Below are 11,467 nucleotides of genomic sequence, written 5' to 3'. Positions count from 1 at the left end.
AAGAAATACGTAACGTCATGGAATAAATTCTCAATAGTTGCATGCCGACTATCTTCCCAACCACGAGACACTATGCCATATAAATATATAATGTTTTCACACGAGCACCGTACGTGCCATGTCAGTATCCCATGCATGCTTTTCACATGCGTGGCATGGGATTGAGCGCTCTCGTTCAGATTACCATGATACCAGTATGATGACAGAACAAAAATACGAAAGGGCCGTTTGAGAAGACACAACTGCTCTTGTGCCTCGGAGCTGGAGGTCCTCTCGAAAAAACGGCCTCCTCCACCACGTGGCACCTCCTCATGCAAAGGACGGTGCACGGTGGAAGGATGGGGCTTGCCTGCTCCCGTCGCCTGCTCCCATCCGTGCTCCCAGCGAGTTATTTTCCATCCGACGGCTGCGCAACTTATCTCCACTCACGCCCCTTTTCCAGCGAAAGAAAACACGTTACAAAACTCGTATTCTCTCTCTGTTATCTTTCCGTAATACTTGGCACAGCTTATCTCCACCCACGTCTCTCTCTCTGTTATCTGTCCGTAATACCTGGCAAGACTCCCGCTGCACTAACCTGGAGGGAAAATGAGGCTGATCTCAATTTTTGCCGCCAACATACAGAACAAAAGAGGTTTGGGCGCCAAATCTCTTAGACCTTTGTTAATCCAAACGAAAACACACAAACACGCAAATCTCACCATTGCCCACATCAATCAGGAACAAGATCCTTGGCAGAAGCACGTCAAACAAATTCAATATCAGGCAGAAGAAGGAAATTCACAAGGCTAAGGTGCATCAATCGGGCAGAAGCAAGGCGACCTAGGGGCTGAAGGAAAGGGGCATCTTGTTCCCCATGGCTTCTTCAAGCATCGATCCTCGAATCCATGAGGACGGTGATGAATCTCAGGGACCAAAAGTATAGCCTTCATGATCTCTTTTCATTGTTCTTTTCCTTGTAGAATGTACTGATTAATTTTCCCTGCTGATAAAGATCAAAAATGCCTTCACGATTGTAGATTGTTAATTCTTCCTTATGAAAACAAAATTGAAAATGTCGATCATGATCATAAAACATCTGTGTTTGCTTCGTATAGGATGATACAACTTATGGATCGGTTATAATTATACTAGCCTTATGCCTGGTACATGAAGAAACTGCACATGTCAAAATAGATGCTTAATACTCAGTTAATACTCTAGTCAGCATATTCTAATAAAACAGCAGCCCGTGCATATTAGTCTACATTGTTTGATAATACTGTTATGACATGGGTAATCTTTTTTTAATCTGTGTTTCATAAATCCAGTCAAATTACGCATGGTAAGCACAATACAACATATGTGAAAATGTGCATTAACAAAATTGAATACTAATTCATACAGGATGTGCAAGAAAATGTTGCAACAAATTGTACTGACAACAGGTTACCAAAGATTGACATGACATTTTTATCGGAAGAGGAGGCCTACTCATTTTATAACAAATATGCAAAAGCTACTGGTTTTAGCATCCGAAGAGGAAGTCACCATAAAGTGAAGAATACTACTGTAATACAACAACGGACATTTATGTGCTCCCGTCAAGGTATGGGTTGTTTGTATTTTTGTTTTGGTTATACTACTATTACTTTTGGTTTCACTAAGATAATTACTTTAATTGACAGGATTCCGTGCTGAAGATAGCAGAGAGGATTCTTTCAGTTACAGTAGGCCCGAAACACGATGTGGTTGTCAAGCCCATATGAAGATAAGTCTCAAAAATGGATTATATTATGTGTACGAATTTGAGGCAGCACATAACCATCCTCTTGCTACTGGAGACATGGCCCTATACTTAAGATCCCAAAGGAAAGTCACAGAAGCACAAATAGCAAACGCTGAAGTCGCAAAGTCTGTGGGCATTTCAAATAAAGCAACTATAGATCTTATGGCCAAAGAAGCATGTGGACTTCCAAATCTTGGGTTTGCACCCGAAGATATGAAAAATCGTTTGTACTCTAAGAGAACACTGCAAGCAAAGAAAGGAGACACAGGGGGGGTGTTAGAATACATGGAGAAGAAGGTAAAAGAAGATGCCAATTTTTTCTATTCAATTCAAGTTGACGAGGATGATCTGATAACTAATATTTTCTGGGCTGATTCGAAAATGATATCAGACTATGCAATGTTTGGTGATGTTATATGCTTTGACACCACATATAGGAAACTAGATGATGGGCGTCCCTTTGGTTTGATTGTTGGGGTGAATAATCACAAGAAAACCATGGTCTTTGGTGCTACACTTCTCTATGATGAAACTGCTGAAAGTTTTGGTTGGCTTTTTAGAACATTTCTAATAGCTATGTCTGGGAAACATCCAAGGACTATTCTGACCGATGAAGATGCAGCAATGGCCAAGGCAATCAGTAAAGTCCTTCCTCAGTCTCACCATAGACTTTGTGTGTGGCATATGAATCAAAATGCTTGCAAGCACCTTGCTGGGGTTGTTGAAGAATATAAGAAGTTCAATGCCGATTTCCAGCATTGCATCTATGATATTGAGGAAGAAGACGATTTTATAAATGAATGGAATAGAATGCTAGACAGGTATGGACTCCGTGACAATACGTGGCTGCAAAGGCTGTTTGAGAAAAGGGAGCAATGGGCACTAGTGTATGGCAGAAATACATTCTCAGCCCACATGAGCACTACCCAAAGAAGTGAAAGCATGAATGATGAACTAAAGCGGTACATTAGTATTAAATATGACATGCTTACTTTTTTTGAGCATTTTGAGCGTCTAGTTGCGGATAAAAGATTTGTAGAGGTGAAGTGTGACTTCAAGGCGTCACAAACTACTCCCAAGCTGAAGGCAGAAGGTAGCTATGTGTTAAGGCAAGCCGCAACTACATATACTCCCGCAATATTCAAGATGTTTCAGGAGCAAGTGCTTCGGACCCTGAACTATGACACATTTCTTTGTGATTCAAGTGATAAAGAGAAGAAGGTTTACACAGTAAAATTTCATGGAACGCAGCGCGAGCATGTTGTCAGTTTTTATCCAAATGAAGAAAAGGTCAATTGCAGTTGCAAGAAGTTTGAATTTGCTGGAATCCTCTGCTCTCATTGCTTAAAGATACTTGATATTAATAATATCAAGCATATCCCTGAACAATATATACTGAAAAGATGGACAATTGATGCGAAAGTGCTAGAGATAACAAGCAATCGCAATCTGCATGAAGATCTAAAAGCAAGAATGTCGAACTTTTACAAGGACTTGTGCAGAATGTTTATCCACATAGCTGCTCGCGCCGCAGAGTCCGATGAAACATATGATATGGCTGCTAAATGTGCAGAGCAGCTAGCACGAGATGTGGAGCAAAGCTTGAAAATCAGAGTTGATCCAGACCCAAATCCAGATTTGGGTGACTCCTCTGTTTCACAAGGTATATAGTTATATACTATACTACTAGTTGCATAGGGTATATTCAAAGACTTACATTTTACTATATGGTTGCAGGTCTGAACATCGACTCTACTAGAGTTTCAAAGCATAACGAGGGGCTTCACATGCCAAGAGGTATGAAGGTCAAGGAGAAGACTGTACGAGGATCAGCGAGACCCGTTGGTGGCTTGGAGAAAGCAAAAACAACGAAGAAAAAGAAGATAGATGATTCTTTACAACTACAACCTGAAATGCCTTTCACAAATCAAATGCCTACGTATAACCCAATCTTAATGGTATAAGAAGTCGAAGCTTTTTGACTTTATCTCCTTTTTAAACTTGAACCACACTAAGTTTTGTTGTTAATCTTCATAGGGTCAATTCAGAGAAAATATTGTACCAGGATCAGCAAGACCCGTTGATGGCTTGGAGAAAGCAAAAACAAAGAAGAAAAAGAAGACAGTCAATTCTTTACAAGAAGGACCTGAAATGCCTTTGACAAACCAAATGCCTGGGTATTTACCACAGTACAATCCAAGCCAAATGGTATAAGAAGTTTAATTATTAAACTATTTCTCATTTTCAATCACCTGTGACCTAAGCTTTGCTATTTATCTGCATAGGTTCAACTGGGAGCTCCGCCAAGTCATGCTTACCCCTATTTAGCACATTACAACTCAAGTCTGCAACAATCCATTGGTCTGTCGACCCCTACGATGATGCCAGGACAAAATATATTATTCTTCCAACAACAGACTCCTACCAGTGGTACCTCTACCCCTAGGATAATGGCAGGACAGAATTTACCATTCTTCCAACAACAGAATCCTACCATTGGTACCTGTAGCCCTATGATGATGCCAGGACAAAATCTATCATTCTTTCAACAGCAGACTCCTACCAGTGGTACTTCTACCCCTATGATGATGCCCGGACAGAATCTGTCATTTCTCCAGCAACAAAATCCTACCGTTGGTACCTCAACCCCGACGATGATCCCAGGACAAAATCTACCATTCTCCCAACAACAAAAGCCAGCTTAATCAATGTTATAGATTTTTATTTCATGTACTTCTGTGCAATTCTATTAGAACCTATGAGTATACGACCATGGATTGAAGGAGACTACCTATATCAATCAGCAATTAACTGAATAAGCAATTTGTGACTGTGATAAATATAAAAATAGTCTTATCTGTCTTGTATTAATAGGCTTGGTTAGCATCAGGTACAAACTGTACTATTACCAACATCATAGATTAGTTTCTCTAACCTGACAAACAGACCATTAGTCGATCACTATGGTAATGGAGCGCCACTGTCACCTGGATGAGGATGAGCCAAACCAACGACTTTGCATGCATCGATCTAAGGAGTAGTTTGTTCACTTAGTTGAACCGTCTTTCTGGCATCATCCTGTATGCAAATATCACCATCAGTAGCTAATTAACTTTCAGTTTATTTTCAACCAGTAAACGACACCATCAGCATTTTGTGCAACGCAAGAGATTCCCATGTCCGGATCCACTGTGTTTGAACTATGTATTTTGTTGCCTCAAAAATTAAACATCTTTAAAAATATATAAAATTGAGCACCTTCATTACGCAGCAAAACAGTGATAGAAAGGAATTATCAACTAAAACTGAGCTAACTAGGTATCCAGGACATTTAGAAACTAATTTCGGTCTATAATTTTGCACTCACATAATTTGAGCTTTTAACGAATCACTGTATGGAACAAATTAATTTGCAAGGCCCCGATGTGCATGTGTGCTTAATTGGTACTAGCTAGCTGTTGCTTGCTCGGATCTGAACTGAAGGGAAAAGAAACCAGGAGACATCTGTATTCTGCACAAAACAGTAGAGAGGAGGATGGAAGGGAGCGAGGGTGAGTTGCCGTACTGACCATGGCGCTAGTAGGCTAGGTCGGCAGCCGCATGGCCGGTGTCGGGCCCGCGAAGACCCTCTGGATGGCGGCCGCCCTCGTCGCTCGCCGCGGCCTCTGCCCTGCCACCGCCCGTGGTCTTCAGTGGCGGCACAACAGCCACCACCACCTCCACTATCCCGACCCGAGCTCCACCATGGCTGCCCGCATCACAGGCAACTCCAAGACCTGGCCCTTGCGCGAGGACGAATCAAGAGGAGGAGCCGGTCTTGCGGCGGGAGAAGCCGAAATCTGGGACGAGCGCGGCGCCATAACTGCGGACTACGGTGAGACAAGGCAGTGCACGCTGACGGACCTCCCGCCGGAAGCCGCGACGACGCCTTGGGGAGGTAGCCGATCCACTCGATGCCTCCGCTTCCCACGGTCGACTGTCGGCACGGAAAGAGATAGAGGAGGAGCGAATACGTATTCGGGCAAACGAAAATACAGGAGCTTCGTGATTTCTTTTTTGCCAGAAAAGACGCACGGAAAAGGAAAATAGCGCCAGCCGTTAGATGAAGAATTAGGGAAGGGGAGCACGGATGGGAGCAGGCGACGGGAGCAGGCAAGCCCCGTCCCGCCTGGAAAGCCTACGCGTCGCTCGGCACTCTTCGCGAGATGATCGCGTTCTGCTAGTCGGCAGCAGCTCATTTGCGTGCGCCATACCGGCCGGCACCAGCAAAAGATTTAGAAGGCGATTTTGGATTAGTTAATTGCGAATTACGATTCAGGTTGGATTTTGATAGGGAAGTCAGCGCGGCGATCTATACTGTGAGGAGCTTGTGCGAGGAGCAGAGCATCGTGTCCATGGAGACCCAGCAGGAGCCGGCGAAAGCGGGAGCGGTGGTGGCGCCGCCGGGGGTCGCCGGCGGTGGAGTTCTCGACAGTAAGATTTGTTCTTTCTTTCACCTACCCACGCTGCTCTTCTCTATTGTGTATGATTAGATTCTAAGGGTGTACAGATGGGTGATTGATATGTGACAGAAGATGAATTGGAAGCTTGTTTATCGAAAAAGGCTTTCGCCCCGTTTTATAAATAAAGCAAAGATCATCAACAACCTGGTACAACCACACGCTATCACAACACACTCACACACCCAAGACCGGATACATAGGCGCTGAGCGAAGCAACACTATTTCTAGCACTACCACCGCAAAGATGAAGCTGCATACGACGAACCGTGGGCTTCAAGACGATGCCTTCAGGAAGTATACGACGCCGGAGCGCCGCCACCGCCCGATCCGAAGATCAGAGTTTCCCCTGGAGTCGCACGACGGCCAATGAGAGCCGCGACGACGCCTTCAAGAAGGGAACGATCTCGCCGCCGCCGGTCCGTCCGAAGATGGAACGGGTTTTCACCACGGCCAACACTCACCGCCACCGAACGCCGCACCCCGGCTACCACGCCGCCCACACGGCCATGGCCACCGGGCAGCACCAAGTCACGGGGCTCTGCCCATGAGCACCGCGCTACCACCATCAGGGCCACCGCCTCGGCATCCAAGACCTTGACCCCGCATCGCCCCAGACCCGTCGCTATCCCAACCAAAGAGACGAGCGAAAAGGTCCCACCTTACGCATCCCTGGGCGACCCCAACGCCGAGACCCAATAGGCCAGCCACCACTGGCTTCCATCGATTTGTCCTGCAACACCGGGCGCAAGAAGAGCTTGGTCCTGCATCATCATGCGCGAGACGAGGTTGGTCCTGCTGCACCGTGCGCGAGACGAGCTCGGTCCTGCTGCACCGTGCACGAGACGAGCTCGGTCCTGCCGCACCGGGCACGAGACGAGTGATGGACCGCAGCTGGGAGAAGACCGGGCCCTTCGACGAAAGTAGCTCCCGGATGACGAGGAGAGGGGTCGAAGGTCGAACAAGCCGCCTACGGACGAGCCGACGCCGAAACATGCCAGCCGTTGCCGCAGCCGACCTGCCAAGCTGCCGTGGAGCCATCCACGGCCAGAGCAGCAGCCACACCGGACCAGTGCCCAACCCGCGCCGCCCGCCGAGCTCCAAGCGTCGGAGCCGCCGGACACGCACCTCCCGCTTCCGGCGAGCCACCCGAAGCTTGTTTACAATATTTAAGCACCTAATTTAATCTTGTTGAAATGGCTGTCTGGAACCGTTGTGATAGTGTGTACAAACGTTCAGAGGTGGATCACTCTTACATCAGTTTGTTGCTATCCGTCTTGCTGCTGCATATGGACCCGCAGGGCCAACAACAGCACAGCGAGCACCAGCGGCTCCAGGTTCAGCAACTGACAGAGGTACGGCCATACCGTCCATCATTTGCTTCCTTCAAGATTCAGCAAATTTGGATGCAGTTTTTAGCGTGTTCTCTGATATGAATCTGAAACGAAACGAATGAACTTGGCAGACGCGGTGCTGGCCAAGGTGGAGATGGAGCGGAAGCTGTCGATGGTGAAGGCGTGGGAGGAGAATCAGAAGATCAAGGCCGACAACAGGTTCGTGTCTCATCTCAAACTTGGCGGATCTGGCTCAACTCTGAACATGAGAAGTCTCTGCTGCCTCTGGTAATTCTATCTTCGTACCTATCTGAATCGGGGTGCAGGGCAGAGCAGAGGATGTCGTCCGTCCGGTCGTGGGAGAACACCAGGAAGGCGGCGGTCGAAGCCAAGCTCCGAACACGGGAGGTATGTCGACTCTGAAAACTCTGAACCCCGCCACTTCCCGGCGCTTCAGTTAGCAACAAAGTTCAGTTCAGTTCAGTCTAGTCTATGTGTCCAGTTAGTAGCAGGAGAGGTAACTATCTTGCCCAATTACTCGAACTGCAGGAGAAGCTGGAGAGGAAGAAGGCGGAGTACGCGGAGAAGATGCGGAACCGGGTCGCGATGATTCACAAGGAGGCGGAGGAGCAGCGGGCCGCTGTGGAGGCGCGGCGGCAGGAGGAGATGATCAAGTGCCAGGAGATGGCCGCCAAGCACCGGTCCAAAGGGACCACGCCCGCCAAGAAGTTCCTCGGCTGTTTCGGGTGATCAACGACTGAAATATAATCGTAGTGAAAGTTGTGAAGTAGCTTAGGTAAAAGATGCGCTCTCTCTACTGCTCTTGCTCTGTTCTTTTGGAACATCGATCATAGGCTTTGGTCAATCATGGATATGTTGTTTTTAGGAGATGTACTGCTATGTTTTGTGTAGTGTAATGCACATACATACGTCATGTAATGGCGCCTGTTGTGTCTCGATGTGTGGGATGTGATGTTGCTGTGTAAGCGTACGTACTTGGATTTGAGAAAGATCAGAAATGTTTCTTACTAATATCACTCTGCTTTTGTTATTCAGAGAAGTTCCTAGGCAGGCAGGCAGGTTCAGAGTTCACGAATTCTCGGCTCTTGCCACACTTCGGCAGAGTTCACACACTGAGAGAAAAAAAATACACCGCGCTCCAAAGCCCGAAAGGCCTGTGAGATGATCAAGTAGCAGTAAATGGCGGCCAATCACAGGTCCAAGAAAAAAGTTCCTCAGCTGTTTTGGATAAGCAAGCAACCATCCCCCGCATAGACCGTACTGTCTTTCCAGAAAAAACCATGAGTGCTAAGATTACGACTGAATATAATCATAATGAATGAAGTTGTGAGCTACTAGCCGACTAGAAGATGTATTGTACTTTGCGAGCTGCACTAGGCAGGCAAGTCTATCATCAGTTGTCGGCTTTGGCATAGTTCAAAAGTGTGTATCTATGGAATCTCTTAAAACAACATTTCCAGTCATTTAAACTCGACCTAAAGACTCTAAGGGCATTTTTTTTGCCAAAAGACAAACGATATACATTAATGTCGACCAACCCTTACATAGTCACCATTACATAAATAAAAATAATATATGGTTCAGGAATGAAAAACGCAGATATGAAATTTGGATAGGGTTAGCAGGGAAAGTCCAACTGAAATTTTCTTTGATTACCTTTTTTCTCCAACTAGCTCAGAACCTCAGATATTGTACTTGCCCTCACTGGTAACCTCTTTTGAATCCTTTGTTTAGACCCTCTCTATGGTTATTGGCATTGACTCGAGAGCAAGAACCTTATTTTATCACTTAGAACTTGATGGATATGCTTAAGCTCACAAGCTCCCTGATGTTGGCAAAGCTAGTCGAACTTCGCTGGTCAGAGAAAGATCAATAGGACCAAGACACGAAGGAGCATTGTCAACTCCACCCGAAGATACCTTCGAGGACCACCTACATAACATGAAAACACAACTAGATGACGTCGATGAATCACCGACGATGTGGGGAAACCTTTTTTTTTTATCTGCACGATGTAGCCATCACCACCACAACACCACCACCGAGGAATAAAACTCCAAACCCAAGAGACCTAAGAACATCAAATTCATATCACTACATAAAACACAAGATGTACTTTCATATTGTATAATTTGTATCATTATTGTTGATATTTTTCTTAATAAACTTGGTCAAACTTTGTGATGTTTGACTTTAAGAAAAAACTATGTGCACTACATTGTGGAATGAAGGGAGTACTGTGGTTATTAATGCACACCATTTTTCTACCAGCAAATGTCCTTCGTCAACTAAGTTGTCAGTAAAACCTTCCTTGGATGCTTTATTCAATATTTATTTCCAGTAAGTATTATGGGTGTTAGTTAAACCAATATTACGAATACATGTATTTCCAGTTTGTTTTCTAGTGTTAGTTGCATCAAACTAAAATTAAATCTTCTATACTATTATTTCTCTACTAATTCGTATTCAGATGTGGATCAGATAAGTTTACTTTCTCTCCTCCTTTATTACTCGCCGATCTTCAAATATCCACATGAAAAAATTCACTTGCGAGCATTTTAGCACCACTGAGGATGTGCTAATGTGGTATGCATAATTTAAAAGATTAAAGAATAACATGACCAGGTATTCTGGGTCTAGTGCATCTCTATATGCAAGAGTCTACGTGTTCTGCCTATTGTTCCATGGATGATCTGACTTATCTCTAACAAGATGTTAAGACTATTATAACAACATTAGTTTTAAAAGCTATTACAAAAATGGAGGATTTTGCGGACCCTTTACTTGGTGAGAGATTGTTATTCTGTTGGAAATGCACACTTCTACTCTCCCTGAGTTACAAGCCTTGACCCCTTGGCTCCATATCAGTAACTGGATACTTTTGCAACCTATGAATAGATGCATGCTACCTCCTGTATAATATAGAGGTGCTTCTCCGGATCGACATTGAATCGAACTATTGCTATTCTAAAAGTCATCAAATATGGCTAATGTGATGCTTATCGATGTGACTTGTTACAAATATAGAGGTGTAACACATTGATTTAACATGTTTTGTCAATGGAATGAATCCTCGTCAACTCTGTTGGTGGTAAACCCTTCCATGAATACTTAATCAAATGTGTACTTTCAATTTTTTTTGTAGAGTGTACTAGTTACATCCAACTTATAAACACCTCTTTTGTGTGTGTGTGTGGGGGGGGGGGGGGGGGGGGGGGGAGGAGGGGATATCTTTTTGTAGTGTTAGTTGTACCAAACCAAACCAAACCTTATCTTATATCTTGTTTTCTATTAAACACACGTTCAGTATGAACTAGAGGTAGCCAAATGTTACAAATATATTATGTCAGAGACTTTGCTGAAAGCTGCTCACACATATCCTAGTAGGAAAAACTGTCCAACGTGTTTCAAGAGTTCTGATAATGATTAACATTTAGCAGGGCCTTTTGGCACATTTAATTTTCAGCCCAAGTTGTGCAATTACTTCGTAGTAATTTTATAACTTTAGCATCAGAGGAGACTTTACTGGCTTGATAGCATGAAAGTACGAATATATAATAGATCTGAGCCGTTGATCTCGTTAATTAGTAGTCTGATTAACTCGTACCTTCTGACCTCAAATATAAAAAGAGGGGTTAAGAGGGAGCATGCTAAAATTTGCCCCAAACTAACTGTACGCCGGAATACCTGACACAAAACTCCATAATTGGATAATTATAAATGCTTCTTTTGGGTACCCAAAAAAGTATTCCATGGTGTTCATAGGCTACGACTGGGATATTCCCCTGTGGCGATGAAGAGATACCCTCTAGACCCACTCGGTATTAGAGTGTCTAGCATCAGCT

General features: G+C 44.6%; 3 protein-coding genes across 3 annotated transcripts; all 3 read left to right on the top strand.

Moving 5' to 3' along the window:
* The first annotated feature begins 619 nt into the window (after window positions 1-619).
* Window positions 620-3,439, top strand: LOC125517071 (protein FAR1-RELATED SEQUENCE 5-like). The gene is made up of 2 exons (XM_048682282.1): window positions 620-1,588; window positions 1,668-3,439. The coding sequence occupies exons 1-2, from the start codon at window positions 1,444-1,446 to the stop codon at window positions 3,437-3,439; spliced, it is 1,917 nt and encodes a 638-aa protein (XP_048538239.1). The 5' UTR covers window positions 620-1,443.
* Window positions 3,440-3,480: 41 nt separating this feature from the next.
* LOC125513107 lies at window positions 3,481-4,616 on the top strand. Its single transcript, XM_048678151.1, has 3 exons — window positions 3,481-3,726; window positions 3,806-3,976; window positions 4,054-4,616. Exons 1-3 carry the CDS (start codon window positions 3,496-3,498, stop codon window positions 4,471-4,473), a joined length of 822 nt encoding a protein of 273 aa, XP_048534108.1. The 5' UTR covers window positions 3,481-3,495; the 3' UTR covers window positions 4,474-4,616.
* A 2,534-nt stretch (window positions 4,617-7,150) lies between these two features.
* Window positions 7,151-8,541, top strand: LOC125517070 (remorin 1.4-like). The gene is made up of 5 exons (XM_048682281.1): window positions 7,151-7,190; window positions 7,569-7,622; window positions 7,733-7,820; window positions 7,928-8,009; window positions 8,151-8,541. Exons 1-5 carry the CDS (start codon window positions 7,151-7,153, stop codon window positions 8,349-8,351), a joined length of 465 nt encoding a protein of 154 aa, XP_048538238.1. The 3' UTR covers window positions 8,352-8,541.
* Window positions 8,542-11,467: the final 2,926 nt, after the last annotated feature.

This window comes from Triticum urartu, chromosome 6 (genome assembly GCF_003073215.2).
Source record: "Triticum urartu cultivar G1812 chromosome 6, Tu2.1, whole genome shotgun sequence".
Lineage (NCBI taxonomy): Eukaryota > Viridiplantae > Streptophyta > Magnoliopsida > Poales > Poaceae > Triticum > Triticum urartu.
The sequence above is the reverse complement of the archived record's forward strand: the minus strand, read 5'-3'. Positions and strand labels throughout refer to the sequence as shown.